Here is a 19,810-nt window from a genome sequence, read left to right as displayed (position 1 = left end):
GTGTTCCACTCTGGTCATTTTTTTATTTATACTACATGTTCATATGACTGGTCCTGGTATAATTTCCCCCCCCCTCAATTTATGAGGCTGAATGTGAATCCTCTTATTTTAAGAGGGTTTAGTTTGTCTTTTTAGGCATTGGGTTGTAATTGAGATGTGAATTTAGATAAGGATGTGATTATTGACTAAGTGTGGAACCCTGCCTGGAACTAAGGCCACTAGGGTTTCCTAGAGAGCCCCTAGCCTGCTCCAGCTGCATAGTAGAGCAACTGCTAGGCCTGCCTGGGAGACCTTATCACAGGGAGTAGGCAGTCTGCAAGCAGGCTCTGACAAAGAACTAGAGATAGTGAAACCATCTGAGGCATTGACCCTGGCACCTGGGGACATGATTTCGGGTTTGGTTTCTGCCTCCTCTCTAGGAAAGGCCAAGACATGGGGTGAGAAGCAGGCGCCAGTGATCTTTTACACAGGGGTGATGCTTCCTATTTTATGAAACCAAAATAGGAAGAGGAAAAGGAGCAGGAAGGATTTCAGGGGCAACAACATTTACTTAAATGAATACAAAATGATGTTTCTTTGACAGCTGTGGTTCTTTTAGATTTTGCCAGGATTATTATGGACTCTCTGGATGCACCAGACACTCAGTTTGGGTTTGATCTTTTCAAAAGGCTGAATAACAGGAAAAATGGCAACATCTTCTTTTCTCCTGTGGGCATGTCCACTGCCGTGGGAATGCTCCTCCTGGGGAGTGAACGAGCCACCTCTACCCCATTACAGAAGGTAGGAAGACTGCCTAGCTCACAGAGCCCCAAATTATGCTTCTTTGATCCATGGTCCAGGAAACAGAGCATGGAAGATGTAGAAGGAGGACACAGAGTCTTGACAGTTCAAGCAGTGAAAGCCTTGTCCCCACTCAGATGCTGCTCTGCCTTCTGCTTCTCATGGTTCAAATTCTTTTGAGTGAGTTGGGTGAGTGGTGGATGCAAAGGCATCAACCTCCTAATTAAAGATACACTAAGAACAAAACCTATGGGACAAGTTGCATAATCTCCCTAGGGTATAAATGACACATCAAGGATGGAGACTTGAAGGGGAAAGCCAAGGTAGCATTTCTAAAGACTTGATGAGAGACAAGATCTTTGTCTAACTTGCAAGGAGAGGTCATTCTTCGTGTACTATTGTTTCTTCCTTCCCTCCCTCTCTCCATCCTTCCCTTCCTTTTCTCCTTCCTTCCTTCCTTCCCTCCCTTTCTTTATTTTCTGTTTCTTTTTCTCCTTTTTTCTCCCTTTCTCCCCTTTCTTCCTCCCTTCCTCTCTTTCTCTTTTCTTCTTTCCTTCCTTCCTTTCTTTACTCTCCCTCCCTCCCATCCTTTTCCTCTTTCTTTCTTTTTCTTTTCTCCCTTTTCCTCCCTCCCTTCCTTTCCATCCTATTCTTTCCCTTTTTTCTTCATTCTCCTTCCCTCTCACCCTTCCTTCCTTCCTCCCTCCCTCACTTCCCTTTTCCCTCCCTCCTTCCCTTCCTTCCTTCCTTCCTTCCTTCCTTCCTTCCTTCCTTCCTTCCTTCCTTCCTTCCTTTCCTTCCTTCCTTCCTTCCTTCCTTCCTTCCTTCCTTCCTTCCTTCCTTCCTTCCTTCCTCTCTCTCTCTCTCTTTCTATCTCTCTCTCTCTCTCTCTCTCTCTCTTTCTTTCTTTCTTTCTTTCTTTCTTTCTTTCTTTCTTTCTTTCTTTCTTTCTTTCTTTCTTTCTTTCTTTCTTTCTTTCTTTCTTTCTTTCTTTCTTTCTTTCTTTCTTTCTTTCTTTCTTTCTTCTTTCTTTCTTTCTTCCTTCCTTCCTTCCTTCCTTCCTTCCTTTCTTTCTTCCTTTCTTTCTTCTTTCTCTTTCTTCTTTTCTTCCTTCCTTCCTTCCTTCCTTTTTTCCTTTCTTTCTTCTTTCTCTTCCTTCCTTCCTTCCTTCCTTCCTTCCTTCCTTCCTTCCTTCCTTCCTTCCTTCCTTCCTTCCTTCCTTCCTTCCTTCCTTCCTTCCTTCCTTCCTTCCTTCCTTCCTTCCTTCCTTCCTTCCTTCCTTCCTTCCTTCCTTCCTTCCTTCCTTCCTTCCTTCCTTCCTTCCTTCCTTTCTTTCTTTCTTTCTTTCTTTCTTTCTTTCTTTCTTTCTTTCTTTCTTTCTTTCTTTCTTTCTTTCTCTTTCACCTTATTATTTTATTAGAGTTTAGGTATGAATGTTAACAGTAGAGTAAAAGCACATGCTAGTAACATACAAACTTAAAGCACAACACCATAACTAAAATACGATATACCTCTCCCTATTGTCCATATGTCCCTCCTCATTTTGTCTTTTCTGCCTCACTTCCCCCGCTGCCAACTAATTGGTTTTGTAACCCAAGATCAAGGATTTGTCATTGTTTGATAGATATTATTGTTTCTTTAACAACCAGTTACTTCCCCCTGGTGACTCAATGTAAGTATTTTTCTGCTCTTAACATTGAGATGATATTTTCTGACCCTTCCAGATGCTTTTCTCTGAAAAAGACACCAGCTCAAACATAAAAATGCAAGAAAAAGATATGGGGAGACATGTCTTACACCTTCAGTATGGTTGTTTTTCAGATGTGGACTCACTGGGGAAATTTGTAGAACAGGTAATCCTTCCTACTATTTTTAAGCACCGATAACCCCTGAAGCCAAATACTGTTGCTAGGATTATAGAATAATAATAAGGCCTTACTTTCTTTCTTTCTTATTTTTTTTTTTTACAAAGCCCTTCTTAAAGGTTTAGATCTGATCTAACCTTAATGTGCAGTAACCATTATGAGATATAGTGGTAACGGCTCACATACAGAGATGTTCGTGGGGTTTGGAGTTGGATTCAAATTTTGATTCAAATCCTGGATTAGTCATTTATCAGCATTTATCACTTTGGTCAAGTTATTCGTCTTCCTTAAAATGGCTGACAGAGGGTCTGGAACACATTAGTAATTCATTCCACAGTGGCTGAGGTAACATTAGATGATATTGTTACTAAATACCAGTTAGAAGTTTTATTTGACGACCTTTAGCACTGCACCAATGACTTCTTGGGGGTGTGTGTCTTCCACTTAAAAAAATAGTCTGCAAAAACCTGGAAAAGTTTAAAGTATGGAGATGCTGGGTGGTAGGTAGAGAAAACTCTCTCAGGAAGGGCACCATGCAGTGATGGCATCAGACCCATTTCTAAGCCTTCATAGAAGTGTGACCCATGTCAGCCCACACCAGAACATAGTCATGTTCGAGTCTCAAAGGCAAGTTAACCTGGAGGATTAGTCACACCCCTGGAAAATTAGATTCTTGTAGTTTGTACAACTGAATTGGGATAGTGCTGCTCAATTTTACACTAAAAGTAAGTACACAATTGTTTTCAGAACACTTCTTTCCAAGAATGTTAGTCCAGAGAGACCTGGTGTGAGCCAGAGAGAAACAAGTCCCCTGGGTAGATTGATGGTTCTACTCTGGGCTAGGTGATGGGCAAGAGTTGAACTGAAGCTACAGGACAGCCATACTGCTGGCCTTTCCCCAATATGTTATGTACTATCCTACCTTTCCTCCAATATCTTCCCAGGAGTCACAGAAGTGTAAAGTGTACTAGAGCTTTGAACTGAAAGGGTTTTGGCACTGGAAAATATCTTGGAGGTAATCTCGAATTCCAGTAAGAAGCTTGCTGAGTGATTTGCTCAGACATGCCGGGTATACATTTGACTATCACAAGAGTTTAGAATGTTCTGAACCATGTTTTGGGGGTTGGATTACACTAGATGTTTGGTTTAGACCATATCTTAAAGAGGTCAGTATAAAAAAAATCATGTTCATGAAAGATGAAATGAATAAAACAAACAGAAAATAATAATAAAATAGAGGAGGCAGAGTGAGAGTATCAGAAATCAAATCACAACAAACATTCTTCTACATCTTTTGTTAAAATATGAATTTATTTCTCCTGAATATTTTCCAGGAGGGGAGTCTTAAGATAACAAAGAATATGCTCAGTTGTAGTAGATACTGCCAAATAGTTAGTTCCCCCATGAGCCTTTCTAATTTATATCTCACCCAGAACAATTGAGAATACCAGTACCTTAGATTTGTACCAACTTTTAATAGTATCATTAAAAATTAGCACCTCTGGGCCCGGAGAGATAGCACAGCGGTGTTTGCCTTGCAAGCAGCCCATCCAGGACCAAAGGTGGTTGGTTCGAATCCCAGTTTCCCATATGGTCCCCCGTGCCTGCCAGGAGCTATTTCTGAGCAGACAGCCAGGAGTAACCCCTGAGCACCGCCGGGTGTGGCCCCCCCCCAAAAAAAAATTAGCAACTCTGATGGCATTATAGTGATTTTATTTTGTACTTCCTTGATGAGTATCATATCATGTGCTTATTTATGCACTTGAAAATGTATAAATGTTGTACCTTAAATTTATCTTCTTAGATGATTGTTTAAATCTAATTTATTATCCAGTGATAATTTATATACTTCAGATATGAAAATTTTGTTATATATAAGTATTGGAAATGCCTCTATCTCTCTGTTGCTTTTCACCCGTTTAATGATGATGCTTGAAGAACAATCATAATTTAATAAAATCTAGTTTGCGCTTCTATTCTGTTAAGTACATTTGTAGTTCTGTTTATAATTTTTTCCTTGCCTCAAGGTTATAATCACTATATTTTATGTCATTGTCTTTTACTGAAATCTATACCTTAGGATTTGGCAATTGCAAATTTGGCATAAGTCAAACATTCATATGTGATTCTACATCTATTTCTGTACTTTGCTTAATTTCCTTGGCCTATTTCTTTTTAATTGTGTTACTACTCTATTGTCTTAATTCTAATAGATTTGTAACAAGTCTTATGATATGTTTACATTCAACTTTTTAAAAAAAATTTATCACCAACTTGTTCTTCAGTTCTTCATACATTTTAGAATGTACTTTATTGACGTCACAGACAATTTGCCACAACTTAAATTTGAATAATATATCATCTTTGGGAGAATTAACTATTGAATTTTATAATTTTCTGAAAACACAGTTGATTGAATTATTTAGAACTTTAATAGATAAAAGTGATAATTCATAATTTGTTTTTTACAGCTTACACATCTTTCATCATTTTCATAAATATGGATACAAAATTAAAGTTCACATTTAAGTATTTTAAAATAGAAAGTTTTGGCCTCATAAGCAACTACAGCTGGTTTTTATTTTATAATTTTATTTTGCTTTAGTTATCTTATTACTAACATCTAACTTAATAGTGTTGTAATAAAGAATCTTATCTATAAAATTTTTATTTATAGATCAGCCATAACTATCCTTATGTCTCTTCTTGTCTGCCTGATTCCTTCTGACTTCTCCCACTTAGTTCTTTTGTTACGATTCAAGGGCTTGTCTTCATTAGGCTTAGTTTCCTTTATTTATCACATCTAATTAGTATCATCCAGAATTTGTCCTCTCTTTGACTTCTTTCCATTAACAGGACACCCTCTGGTTTCATTCAAGATATAACAAAAGGCAAGATTTTATCTGTTCATTGTAAATATTGACCACAACTATTTCATTTGTTACTAGGCTGATTCCAGACCTTGGTTGTTGAAAATATTGCCACCATGAGCATAGGTGTGCATTTACCTTCTTTGAATGAATGTTTTTGTGTTCTTAGGATAGATGCCAAGGAGAAGAACTGTTATCCACATGAAAGTTTTTTTTTTTTTTTAATTCTCCTATAAGCCTTCATACTGTTTTCCATTGTGCCGGGGCTAAATGACTTTCCCACCAACAGTGAATCAGGTTTCCATTTTCACTGCATATCTGTCAATATTAATTGTTTTTAATATGTCATTCTTGTTGGTTTGAGATCATACCTTATTGTCATTCTGATTTGCATTTCCTGATGATCAATAAGGAAGAACACTTTTTATATACCTGTAAGCCATCTCTATATCTTCTTTAAAAAGTGTTTGTTTATAACCTCTTTCTATTTCGATGGGATTATTTTAGTTATGCTGAATTTTGTGAGCACTATATGTAAAGTGTATCTTGGATATTCGCAATTTTTTAGGTGGATGGTACATGAATACTTTATACCATTCTATAGGGTGTCTTATTTAAATGTAGTTTCTTTTGTAGTAAGAAACTTTTTTTTTTTTGGTGGGGGAACATACCCAGCGGTGCTCAGGGGTTACTCCTGGCTCTGTGCTCAGAAATAGCTCCTGGCAGGCTCAGGGTACCATATGGAATGCCAGGATTGAACTCTGGTCTGTCCCAGGTCTTCTGCATGCAAGGCAAATGCCCTACCACTGTGCTATTGCTCTGGCCCCAAAACAGTTTTTTAAATGAAAGTAATTTCTTTATGTAAGCACCATAGCTACAAACTTGTTCGTAATTGGGTTTCAGCCATAAAATTGGGTTTCAGCGGGGGTGGGGGGAGAAAACACCCAGTGCTTACTGAGCAGTGATTCAGGGATCACTCTTGATGGGCTCAGAGGAACACTTGGGGTAGCTGAGAACAGCTGGGTCAGCTGGGTGCAAGGCAATGTCTAACCTGCTCTACTATTGCTCTTGCTTCTGTCCTAGATTCTTTTACTGTGGTAATTTTACATCGATTGAGTTCCCTTAATTAAGTTGCCCATCCCCCTTCACCAGTGCAACTTTCCTGCCACCAATGTCCCCATTTCCCTCCTCCTCTATTCCCTGCAGTAAGACACTTTGGTATTTGACTATCTGATTTGTTTTATTCTTTATTTTTGCAGTCTTTTCCATTGAGGTCAAATAATAATAAGAATCCACAAATTATCATTAACATTATCATTATCATGAAGGGCTCTACTTAAGTCTGTCTTTATGTATTTTGCCTAGACATTCTTTTTCCTCCTCTTCCCCTCTTCCTCCCTTCCCTCCTTTTCTTTCATCTCCCTTGCTCTCTAGGACTCAAAGTACTATGTTATAAAGTAGTAGTATGAATGAACATCTTTTTTAGATTAAAACTTTTAGTTTTGAAATAGTCCCAATATTTTTGAAATCATATATACTTGTAAGTGCTGCTGCAATAGTCCTGGGACAGTGCCAAAGTCCTGTCACCACTGTCCATTGTCTTTTTCCCCCACCCCTTTAATCTCCTGAGTTCCCAGTTCTCAGTATTTTTTTCCTCACTAGGGGTTGTCTAATCTTCATTTTTGTTTCTTTATATTCCTTGTATGAGCAAACTCATCCAGTATTTGTCTCTCTGACTCACTTCATAACAGCCTCCAATTTCATCCACTTTTCAGTAAACTACAACATTTATTTTTTTTCCACATGACTGATGTATTCCATTGTGAATATATAGCCCAATTTCTTTATCTACCATCTTTTGCCAAGAACTTGGATTATTTCCAAACTGTGAATTGCAGGGACATGGATGCAGGAATGTGTATGTCTTTTAAAAATATATGTTGTTGTTGTGCCCAGGATTGGGATCACTGGGTCATATAGAAATTCTATTCTTTAAAACAATCCAAAGAAATTTTATTCCTAATTTTCTTTTGAGAAACAACCAAACTGTATTCAAAAAAAAAAGAACAGGGCTGGGCTGGACATCTTTGGCTGGTATTAGAGGAATTCCTTTAACCTTTCACCACTAAGCATGATGCTGACTATGGGCTTTGAATAGATGATTTTTATGATGTTGACGTAGGGTATTCTTTTCTTTCTGTTTTTGTTTCTATGGTTATTTTTATCATCAAATTGCATTCAATTTTATCTATTTTTTTTATAGATCAATTGAGATGATCATATGGATTTTGTCCATATTTTTTTTTTTTTTTTGGTTGGGCGGGCGGGTGGGGGAACACACCCAGTGCTTAATGAGCAGTGCTTCAGGGATCACTCTTGATGGGCTCAGGAGAACCTTTGGGGTAGCTAGACCAGCTGGGTCAGCTGGGTGCCAGGTAAGTGTCTGACCTGCTTTACTATTGCTCTTGCTCCTGTCCTAAATTCTTTTAAAGTGGTACTTTTACATTAATTAAGTTCCCTATATTGTATCATCTTTCTATTGCAAGTATAAATCCCATTTAATTGTGAAGTATGATGCCAAAAATTAATTTTTTAAATATTTAGTCACTGTGAATGTACAAAATTATTCCTGAATGGGTTTTAGACGTATAGGTGTTTTGACACTGATCCCTTCACCAGTGTCCATTTCCCTCCACCAATGCTTCTTCCATCCCTTTGTTTCCCTCCAACCCACCAATATGCTTCTTCAAGAGACGTATCTATTTCTTTCTTTTTTGGGTCGCACCTGGTGGTGCTCAGGGGTTACTCCTGGCTTTGCTCTCAGAAGTCATTCCTGGCAGACTCCGGGGACCATATGGGATGCTGGGATTCAAACCACTATCTGTTCAAATCAGCTCCATGCAAGGCAAATGCCTTACCGCTGTGCTATCTCTCCGGCCCAGTATCTCTTTTTATTTTTTCTGTTGCTGATAGAGTTTTTATACATAAAACTACCACTTTCATAGGAGTATGAAACTTTCAATGTGCTGTTGAATTTGTTATTCTAGTATTTTGTTGAGAATTTTTAAATCAATATTTATTAGGGATGATAGTCGACATTAGAAACTCCTGATTTCTGGTTCCATTTTCCTAGGAGTTCATTTTTGTTTTTGTTTGTTTGTTTGTTTGTTTGTTTGTTTGTTTTTGGTCCATACCAGGTGATGCTTAGAGGTTACTCCTGCTCTGCCTTTAGGAATTACTGCTGGCAAGCTTGGGGGGGACCATATAGAATGCCAGGAATTGAACCTGGTCAGCCATGTGCATTGTGTTATTGCTCTAGCCCATGAGAGTTCATATTTTTTAAATTTCTTGTCATTCAGTCTTTCTCCACAGTCTTCAATGATATTGGTGAGAGTCCTGAATTTACCTAACTCCCATGCATTTGGATTTATGCTTGGTTGGGGTAGAGGAGCTATTGACTTACTGGTTTGGGGATTTCTTACAAAGATTTTTTTGTCCCTGTACAGTTTTTAAATCAATGTCTCCAAAGCCAGAAAGAATGTTTTGGACTTATTCTGTCCCTCTGCTGAAAGGCAGAGTAACTGGGAATAACTTTCTCTAATGAATATTTACATGGTAGATGCTGTCAGTTTGTATTTTTGTTTGTTTTTCAATGTATGTTTAACTTCATATTAAATTCTTTCTATTAAATAAATAGGTTGATGTTTTCTCTAACTCTTTGAAGATATCAATCCATTTTCCATGTTTAAAGTTGCCATTAAGGGGTTTATTTAGCTGACATTCTTTGGTGAGAGAACTCCTAGGTTATATTTAAATTTTTCTGCTTAATTTTTTATTGTTTTTAAATTTAAATACATTTTGATGAGGTATGGCTTTATTTTATTACCAAGGCTGACATGCCATGCTTATGGACTATAAATATTACTATATTTCATCACTTCTATAAAATTCTAAGTCATTTAATTTTCCTAATAGCACATTTATTTTTCATTCTTGTCTCCTGGAAAGGCTAGAATTTAGAATTCACATTCTGACTTCTATATTTTTTCCATTATAAATATATATGTACACATTAAATACATGTGTATGTATATGTTTTGGCTGCTTCAGGAGCTCCTGGCTTGGTGCTTTGGGATCATATTTGAGCACAGGGCAAAGCATGGTTCTGACAAGCAAAGCATGATTCCAGTTCTTGAGCTATCCCCCATGTCATTAATAAATTTTATCATTTTTAGCCTTTGTGATGTCTCCTAGGAAAACTGTTTATATCTATCTAGTTTATTTTTATTTGCTTATTTTTGTTTTTGGCTCACACTCCATAAAACTCATGGTTATTTCTGGCTCTGTGCTCAGAAATTACTTCTGGATGGCTCAGGAGACCCTATTGGATCCTGGGGATTGAATGCAGTTTCAATCAAGAAGGAAAACGCTCTTCTTTCTGTGCTATTTTTCAGGCCCCTATTTAGTTTATTAATATAGAAGTTTCTAATTTGCTGTTTAACCCATCTGTGAAGCATTAGTACCTTTTCAAAAAAATCTTTAATTAAATTTTTTTTGTTGTTATTGGCTTTGAACCACACTTGGTGATACTTGGTTTCTTTTGGCTTTGCACTCAGGGATCAACTCCTAAAAGAAGCCAAGGCACCATATGAGTTGATAAAGATTGAACCCACAGTGTCTGTGTGCCAGAAAGTGACCTATCCATTGTATATCTCTCCAGCTCCTCAAAACCTTTTATTTCTAACCACAACTTTCATTGCTTCTATTTCTTTTTCTTCAAGTAACCTTAGATCTAGTGTCAATGACTACTGGCTTACCACTTTATTTTAACTGTTCATGAAGTTTATATCCTTACATTATATAAACTGGTAAAATTATCTAATTCTTTTCCCTCTGATTTAATTTGCATAAAACCTTCTAAATTTTTCTTGTTGCAAATGGCAAAGTCTTGTCATTCTAATAACTGAATAATATTTCACTTCAAAACCATTTCACATTTTTTATTTTATCTCATCACCTACTTAAAGATACTTTAGTTACTTCTGTATTTCAAATACTTCAATAAACATTGAGACATATTTATGCTAATGTTGATGTTTTCTTTAGATAGGTAACCAAAATTTGAATTATTAAATCATATGATATCTTTATCTTATTTGGGGGGGAGGTTTGTGGTGCTAGTAATTGAACCCAAGACTTAAAAGTTGGGAGATACATGCTTTACATATGAATTATTTTCTTAGTGCTAACTTTAGCTCCTTAAAGAATTTTTATAGCATTTTCCAAAATGATTATACCAAAAGCTCATTTTCATGATCTTTAATGTAAGTATTTATTGAATATTCATGCATAAATGTTAGTAGATTGAAAAACAAATATGAAAATTTTTGATGGTCTCTTTTTTCTTAACCAATTGCTTTTGGATAACATTCTTAATATATTGCTTTTAACAGTGATAGCAAATAATGACAATATTGAAAGTCTTGGAGGGTCTAACACGGATGGTTGATATTTACTTCTTATTCTTGATCTGATTCTTGATGTGGGGCTTATTTTTTCATGATTTGTAGCTTTGTAATATAAACAAATATTTTAGTTTCAATTGATGGAATTCCATTGAAAAGTGGATTATTTTTCTAGAATAAGATTTCTCCTTTATCATCTTAGGGCTATTCTGTGAATAAGAATGATATAGAAACTATCTCAGGTCCTTAGGCTTATTGTAAGTAACCAAAAGAAGCATAAGAAATATTTTTTTCTGATAACAACACTTGAGATAAACATACAATTATTGGGACTGGAGCAATAACACAGTGGGTAGGATGTTTGCACACAGACAACCCTGGTTTGATCCCTGGCATCCCATATAGTTTCCTGAGCACTTACAGAAGTGACTCCTCATTGCTACTTGGCCTTTTGGCTAAGATCAAGTGCAGAAGTGACTCCTGAGTGTAGAGCCAAGAGTAACCTCTGAATACTGCAGATGTGGCCCCCAACCTCTCCCAAATACAATTATATTTAGAAAAATAAGATCTATAGCACTGGGCTAGGGTGCAAGCTTCTTTTGTGAGCTGAGAGTGTTCATGAGAGTATATCAATGGTCTGTGTAGTAGCCAGGAGCCAAAATTCATACCCCTATCCCACACATCAAGCTGCCTCAACCATGTTCCATGTCCTCTTTGGAGGAGAATATACATTTTATTTTGTCAAAATAAGTCATTGTAATTCTGTTTTTCTCTTAAAGACTGAGAAGACAAAAGAGAGTCACCATCAACTCCAAAGGCTTTCAAGTGACTTAAGCAAACCCACAAGTGATTATGAGCTGAAAATAGCCAATAGGTTATTTGGAGAAAAAACCCATCTCTTCCTTCAGGTAAATTTTGCTGTAATCCTCATGCCCTTGAGCACTACTCATGAGGGACCAAATAGGAGTATGTGTGTTAGCACCAAGCTGCCTTGTGAACTGCCTGTCCCAGCCCATTATTTTGTGTATCCCTTCTCTATACCCAGACCTCTCAGCCCTTTGGGTACTTCTGTTTAACTCTGGCAGTCTAAACTGGCTTTTGCCCTCAATTCTATTATCCCTGCAAAAAAAAATGTTTATCTAAGTGATTTGCCTACGTCTTAAAATATGTTTACATAAGAAAACTTTATATACAGATTATTTAGAGATGTTGGCAATGGAAACATGGAATTTTCAAGCTCCTTTCTATTTCTTCTGTTTCTCCTAAAGAAATACTTAGATTATGTTGAAAAATATTTTCATGCTTCTCTGGAACCTGTCGATTTTCTAAATGCAACAGATGAAAGTCGAAAGAAGATCAATTCCTGGGTTGAAAGCCAAACCAATGGTAGAGTATGGATGGGTCATTCATCATGAAAATCCACTTGTTTGAGTCCCTGCTGTGAGTGAAGCCCTGTGTTTGATATTAGCGGGTTTGGGGTTGCCCATGTTTTGGAAGGGCATTTGAGAATGGATGTCAAGTCTGGATATGAATGTTGGAAGATGGCTTGGCAGATGGTGGAGAAAGTGGAAAATTCTTCTTATTACTATTATTATTATTAGTGGAGAATTATTTGTCCATGGTTGCAGATTAGAATTATCTTTGGATCCCCTAAAAGTAGGTTCATATTTCTCTTGAGTTCACACATTTTCCTATATATCAAAACCTTTCTGAGACTGTACTCATAAGAGAAAGTATAATAAAGATTTTTCATTTGTCAAGTAAGAAATTTGCAGGTTTTGCCACAAAATCTGCCTTTTTTATTCTACCTACATCTGTGACAGCATGGGACTTATGGGCACTGGAGCATCCTGCAGAAAGAACAGCTTTCAGCTGCATCTATAGCAAAGGACTTGAAAAGCCCCATAGTTCCTTCCCTTTTCCCTCATTCAATAGGATCTATAGAGGGCAGGGAACAGAGACTATCTCTAGGATTCTTTTAGTGGAACATTTGTTCTTCAAGTCTCCAGGTCTCAAGGTAAAATCTGAGTAATTTCTTGATCAGTCAATTCTACCTATATTGTATTTGCCATTTCTTGTGCTTGTGATTATGGAAATGGATTAATTTTATTGTTGTTTTTGTTGTTGCTTATTTGCAGAAAAAATCAAGGACCTGTTTTCAGATGGTTCTCTCAACAGCTCCACCAAGCTGGTGGTGGTGAACATAGTTCATTTCAAAGGACAGTGGGACAGGGAGTTTAAGAAGGAAGATACCATAGAGGAAGAATTTTGGCTGAGTAAGGTAAGGACCTTTCTGTTCTCTGTTACACAGAATGCAGGATCAGTCTAGTGGAAGAGAGCCCATGTAGATTCTTCAGACTGTTAAATTAGATTAATTTTTACAAACATTTAAATATGGGATGTGTTTGTCTTTAACCTCTATGACCTTGTTCTGTGACTTTCTTGCAGAGTCTGAGTAAATCTGTACCAATGATGACACAATGCCAATCCTTTAGCTTCACTTCCCTGGAGAACTTGCCAGCCAAAATTCTTGGCATTCCTTATAAAAACAATGACCTAAGCATGTTTGTGTTGCTGCCAGATGACATAGATGGTCTAGAGAAGGTAAAATCTGATGCCACCCCAACCTGTCATTCTTTCTCTGAGACTGTCTCTGAAGCATAAGTTCTGAGGGAGCTTGGACACATGGCGTCTGACTTAGAGTCATGGAAGGGTGGGCGGGACACCAAGTAACTATATCTCATTCAGCATTAGCTACAAAGGAATCAGTAAAGGGTATTAAATTTATGGAGAACAATTGATACCAAAATATATGGAGGTGAACTAAAAGCCAACATTTCAATCATGGGAATTTAAAATTTGTCCACTATTTGAGAAATGGTTAATTCCTCTAAATTCTCTTGAAAAACATCATCTATGAACACAAATGGAAAAAATTTTCTACTACTCAGTAAGTTTTTGGTACTTCTGAATCTTATTCTTAGACTTTTAAGTATTTTTTTTAAATTTTAAGTGCTGTGGCTTACATTATTGTTAATGTAGGGTTTTATGAATACTCTACTCCAAAATCACACCCTCTGCTCACATCTTTTCACCACCATTATCCCAGTCTCCCCACCATTATCCCAGTCTCACCCCAACCTTAGTTCTGTGGACTAGTTCTTTTAGTTCTGTTGTCTTTGGGCACAACTATTCCTGTCCTATGTCTTTTTTCCTCTATATGAGAGAGATAATTCTCTTTTTTTTTTCTCTTTGGGCCACATCCAGTGGTGCTCAGGTGTTACTCCTGGCTATGCACTCAGAAATCGCTCCTGACTTGGGGGACTATATGGGACTCTGGGGGATCGAATCACGATTTGTCCTAGGTTAGAGCATATGAGGCAAACGTCCTACCGGCTCCAGGAGAGATAATTCTGTATTCAACCTACTGGCTAAATTTACTCAGCATAATGCATTCCCATGACATGAAATTGCATGATTTCATCTTTTCTTATAGCCGAGTAGTATTTCTTTGTGTATATGTACCTAATAGTTTCTTGATCAAATCATCTGCTCTTGAACAACTTGGGTTATTTTCAGATTTTGACTAGTGTGAGAGAGAAGTGCTTCAATTAACATAGAATGAGAGTTTTGGGGTCCCCAGAATAGATATCAAAAAGTAAAATTACTGGAGTAGATGGAAACTAAATTCTTTTTCTTTTTTGGGGGGTGGGTGGGGACTGACACATTGATGCTCTGAATTCTACCTGGCTTTGCATGAAGAAATTATTCATGTTGGTGCTTGGTGGGACCTTATGGATGCTGGTGATGGAACCCAGATATATCAGATGCAAAGAAAATATTTTACCCACTGTACTATCACTTCAGTACCCTCAATTCTTATGTTTTGTAGGAGAGTGCATATTGATTTTCAAAAGGATTAAACTAGTCAACATTTCCACTGCAGTGGAACAGTATTCCTTTCTGTCCATATTCATGTCAACGCTTGTTTTTTTTTGGTGTGTGCCAGTCTCATCAGTATAAAGTGATATCTGATTGTTTTAATTTTCATTTCTCTGTAATAAGTGTTACTGAGCATTTTTCCATTTATCTATTTTCCATCTGCATATATTCTTTGAGAAAGTTGCTGTTGATTTCTTCTCTTCATTTTTTGATAGTGTTGATTTTTTTCTCTTGTTTAGTTTTATTGGCTTTAATCCATTCATGGATGAGTAGTGAGCAAATATTTTAAATATTGAGTGAAATATCTTTTTATTCTGTGTATTGTTTCTTTTGAAATGCATAAACTTCTGAGTTTTATGTAGCCCCAATTGTTTATCATTTTTTAACTTTATTTTTTATCGAGGTGCTATGATTTACAATACTGTTCTTGGTGGTTCCTCAAATGCTTAATTTCAACATCAAACTCACCACCACTATATCCAATTATCCCCCAAGAACCACAATCCTCTTTTTCATTTCCTTCTCCTAACTCATAGGTGAAGCTCTTTTATCCTATTGTGTTGCCTTTGGCCTGCCATTGTTACCTCACTTTGTATTTTTAAGTCCCATATATGAGAATTTATTCTAAGTATACCTAGTCTCAAAATCTCAAGGTCTCAGTTCCTCTTATAATCATCCATGACTGCTTCTATCTGCAGGAGACTCACCTCCTTTGATTATGTATGCTTGGGCTTGGTATCATTTCTATTATATTACTTTATATTATTCATGACTTCTGTTATACATAAAATTTTCAGTTTTATAGTCTGGAGAGGAAGGTTGACATGATTCCTATCTTCTTGATTTTATGAAGCTATGTTTTGTGATCTAGGATTGGGTCTATTTTAGAGAATGTCCCTTGTGCATCTTCAACTTTCATGAGTTCTGCTTGGCTCATAACATTTATCTTTTCTCTCAAATCCATATTTGCCTGTGGAGTTTTTACTCATTTGATTGATCATAGGGATATGAGAGTGTTAAAGTCTCCTACTACTATTGTGCTGCTATTCTTTTCTTCTTTCACATCTCAGGGACATTTGAAATATTTTGATGAACTATAGTAAGATGCATATATGTTTAGGAATGTGAGTTCTTGGTGTATTATTTGTTTGGTTATTATAAAATGGCCATATCTGCCTACATTTTAGTTACAGTCTGTTATCTGTTATAATATGGCCACCTGATCTTTTTAAGAAACTTGTTTTCCTATAAGATTCTTTTCCAGTCTTTGACTTTGAGTCTGTTTACACTAGTTATTCAGGTGTGTCTCTTGTAGGCTGAAAAAACTTGGGTTCAGTTTTTATTGATCCATTTCGCTACTCTGTATTTTAATCGGTAATTTCAGATCAATGATGGTATATGACATAATTTAGATGAAGGAACTTAATACCATTATTTTGTAGAAATTATTTAAGTGGTGGAGTTTGTCTTGTCACTTACAAAAGTCCTTTAAATACTTCTCAGAGAGCTGGTTTCAAGGTGATGAAGTTCCTAAGATATTACTTGCTCATTAAGCTCTGTATTATTTCTACAATTAATTTATCTGTATGGAGTATTCTTGGTAAGGTGTTCATTTCATTGAAGGTGTTTTCCCCCTATGTCTCAATTCTTTCTCATCTTTAGACTATCACTTGATAGGTTTTCTATAAATCTTATGGAAGTCATTCTATATCATGGCTTTCTGTCCACTGAAACTTCTTAGTTAATTAAATTAATTAAGTGTTCCTTTAATGCTACTGAGTGCTCACATAAACATAGGACATTCCTTTACTTATTCATATCATCTTTTTAAATACATTTTAATTAAATCACCATGAGATACACAGTTGTTCATGATTGAGTTTCAGTCATATAAAGTACAACACATGTCACCAGTGCACATTTCCTGCTACCAATGTTCCTACTTTCTTTTCTTATCTCTCCTCCGTCTGCCTACCTCGAAGGCAGACATTTTTTCTGTCTCTTTCTCACTCTTGCTCTCTTCCTTTTTTCCTGTTAGGCTCTGCAACTTGCAATATGGTTATTGAAGGGATATCATGCTTTACTTCTTTTCTGCACCCCATTCTTGTCCAACCATCACTGTCATAGTGGTCCCTTCCTTGCCCTAACTACATTCCTTGCCCTTTGTGGACCAGTCTTCCTAGGAGACACAGATCATCATTTAAATAGGGCAATAAGACAAGCTTCTGCTATACAAAGACGAGTATAATGAAATGTCATGTTTGTTACTCACATGAATTTTTTCTTTGGCTGGATACAAATCCCTATTGTCGCTTTAAACTCCTCTGGGTGATTGTGGTTTCCCTTTCCTCCATATTCCCCACATGCGCAGATAATAGATATCATCAGCCCGGAGAATCTGGTGGAGTGGACGCGCCCTGGGAACATGGAGCAGAGGGCAGTCTGTGTGCACCTGCCACGCTTCCAGGTGGAGGACAGCTATGACCTGGAAGCAGTGCTGGGTGTCCTAAGGGAGAACTGCGCTCGGGACTCGGAGCACTCCTCACACTTGGATATGCACATCCAGAAGTTCTTGCACAAGTCCTTCCTGGTGGTGACCGAGGATGGTACGGAGGCTGGGGCTAGCACCGGTGTGGACTTTACAGTCAACGCAGTACCAGGCTATGAGAATTTTATTTGCAATCACCCTTTCCTGTTCTTCATCAAACACAGGGACTCAGACAGTGTCCTCTTCTTTGGCAGATTTTCTATTCCATAAAGACTGTGGTGGAATTTGATGGAAACAGCCTGCTATTGGAAATTTGATGTAAACAGCGTGCTGTTGTTTTTACTTGCATGCAAACTTCCAAACTGATGATGCAGGGCTGGAGTGATAGCGGGTAAATCCCTGGTGCTTTATTTGGACTCTGGCACTCACCACGAGTAACCCCTGAATGCAGGGCCTGGAAAATCCCCTGAAAGGTTGCTTTAAAACCAAAGCCAAAAAACAATCCCCAACAATCCAATGACTGTGTGTGTGTGTGTGTGTGTGTGTGTGTGTGTGTGTGTGTGTGTGTGATTTTTCTTGAAAAAGAAATGTTTTTGTGTTCCGATTCAAATCTAGATTTGATTATCCCGTTGATACCTTCTGCAATAAATGTGTTTTTGTACAGGAGTGAAGAGGAATGTTTGTCTCCTCAGGAAATATCCTGGACTATTGCTGGAGGGATAGCACAGTGGGTAGGGCTTTTTTTTTTTTTTTTTTTACCAAAAACCAAACCAAACCAAACCAAACCAAACAAAGAAACAAACTAACAAAAAATATTTGGCCTGTTGATGTACAGAATTCTTCAGCACACATGTTGTGGCCCACAGGGAAAAAATAAAACCATGACATACTCAACCCATGTGTCACTTTTCTTTTTGTTCTTAACTGGTTGTGTGGCAAACTGCACAGGGGAAAGAGAATTTAGATACTCACTGGGTCTAAAGAAATTAAAACCCAAAGCTCAGATAAAACATCAGCAATATTCTGGGAAGGGAGGATTGCACTGTTATTCATTGCCAAATAAGCATGGTTAAATAAATGCAGTCATGAAAATGTATGTTCTTATGTAAAAAATAGTATGTGGAGACTTTTGAAGTGATTTAGTCTGTGAAAACACACCCAAGACAAAGGACATTTATATCCTTTCCTGAAGTTCCCCTGTTTTGCTTCCCAGAAGACACCAACTCTCCCCCAACTCCATCTCAAAGAATAACAGAGTAAATTGATCATTTTAAGAGTTTTATTCTAATGGGAAGATCCTGATTGTCTTCCTCTTTCCAGCCTCCTTTGCTCAGCATCATGTTTTTGAGATTCATCAAAATCACTGGAGAAGCAGTAATTTATTTGTTTCTATTTACAAGCCACGTTTATTCTCTGAATACCCATATTTTATTTTATCAAAAATTTTTTTGAATTAAATCACCATGAGATACAGAGCTAGAAAGTTGTTGATAGTTGAGATTCTTCTCAATAATACTGTTACATGGTAACACTGTTACTTCCAGTGTTTTGACATGTTGTGACCTGGGTTCTGAACAAGGAGGAACACCATTTTGTAAGGACCACATGGTGTAAGCCACATGCTAGGATTCCTTAAGCTCATTCCACTAATACTGCCCTAAGCTACCGGCCATACCAGGTAGCCTATTAGTGAAGGACACAAGGGAGCAGTAGGAAGATACCCTAGACAATAGCAAACATTTTAGAGATAATAAAAAAGCTAGAACCTCTCTATATTCATATATATATATATATATATATATATATATATATATATATATATATATATATATATATAGTCCTTTTCCCTATATAAACCTTAGGCAGGATTCATCTCCTTCTGAAGATGGCCCTGGCTGGCCAGTTTGGGGACTGTTGGCAGACAGATTAAAGTATTAAATATATTCCAGTTGTGTAGTCTCGTCCAATTAGATTATATTGAAAGTGAGAATTGAAAAGTCAATTTACAATGGGGGTATTCTACTCATCTGCTGGACTTAGAGTCCACAAATTAACTAAGTATAGTTATATGCATAACCTTTGCATGGACACAGATTTTCTTTCCCTTGGAATGAATGAAATTGCTGGGCCATAAGGAATATCTATGTGTATGAATGTGTATGTGTGTGATTGGGGTATCATGATTTGTCTCAATATTAATATTGAATGTCTTTTGGCCTACCATGTTAGAAATCATAGACACCACAGGAAAGCTAATAGCCTTTTACCACTGGCCATAAATTGTCTCCCACATTGGCAGGCTCAGTTATAAGTAGGTAAAGTCTAGGCTTTGTTTTATTGGTCATTTATGATACTATTAGTTTTATTTTTACTACTTCACATATGAGTGAGATCATACAG

The 19,810-nt window shown here is 37.0% G+C and overlaps 1 protein-coding gene across 3 annotated transcripts; it reads left to right on the top strand.

Moving 5' to 3' along the window:
* Positions 1-615: 615 nt before the first annotated feature.
* SERPINB13 (serpin family B member 13) lies at positions 616-17,680 on the top strand. 3 transcript variants are annotated; one of them, XM_049782088.1, is made up of 7 exons: positions 616-780; positions 2,505-2,570; positions 11,769-11,888; positions 12,249-12,366; positions 13,119-13,261; positions 13,429-13,584; positions 17,294-17,680. In XM_049782088.1, exons 1-7 carry the CDS (start codon positions 616-618, stop codon positions 17,678-17,680), a joined length of 1,155 nt encoding a protein of 384 aa, XP_049638045.1. The 3 variants fall into 3 exon arrangements, with proteins under 3 accessions (XP_049638045.1, XP_049638044.1, XP_049638043.1); XM_049782087.1 differs by having other exon boundaries at positions 11,766-11,888; XM_049782086.1 differs by having other exon boundaries at positions 11,760-11,888.
* Positions 17,681-19,810: the final 2,130 nt, after the last annotated feature.

This window comes from Suncus etruscus, chromosome 10 (assembly GCF_024139225.1).
Source record: "Suncus etruscus isolate mSunEtr1 chromosome 10, mSunEtr1.pri.cur, whole genome shotgun sequence".
Classification (NCBI taxonomy): Eukaryota; Metazoa; Chordata; class Mammalia; order Eulipotyphla; family Soricidae; genus Suncus; species Suncus etruscus.
Note: the sequence above shows the minus strand (reverse complement) of the source record. Positions and strands in the feature narration are given on the sequence as shown.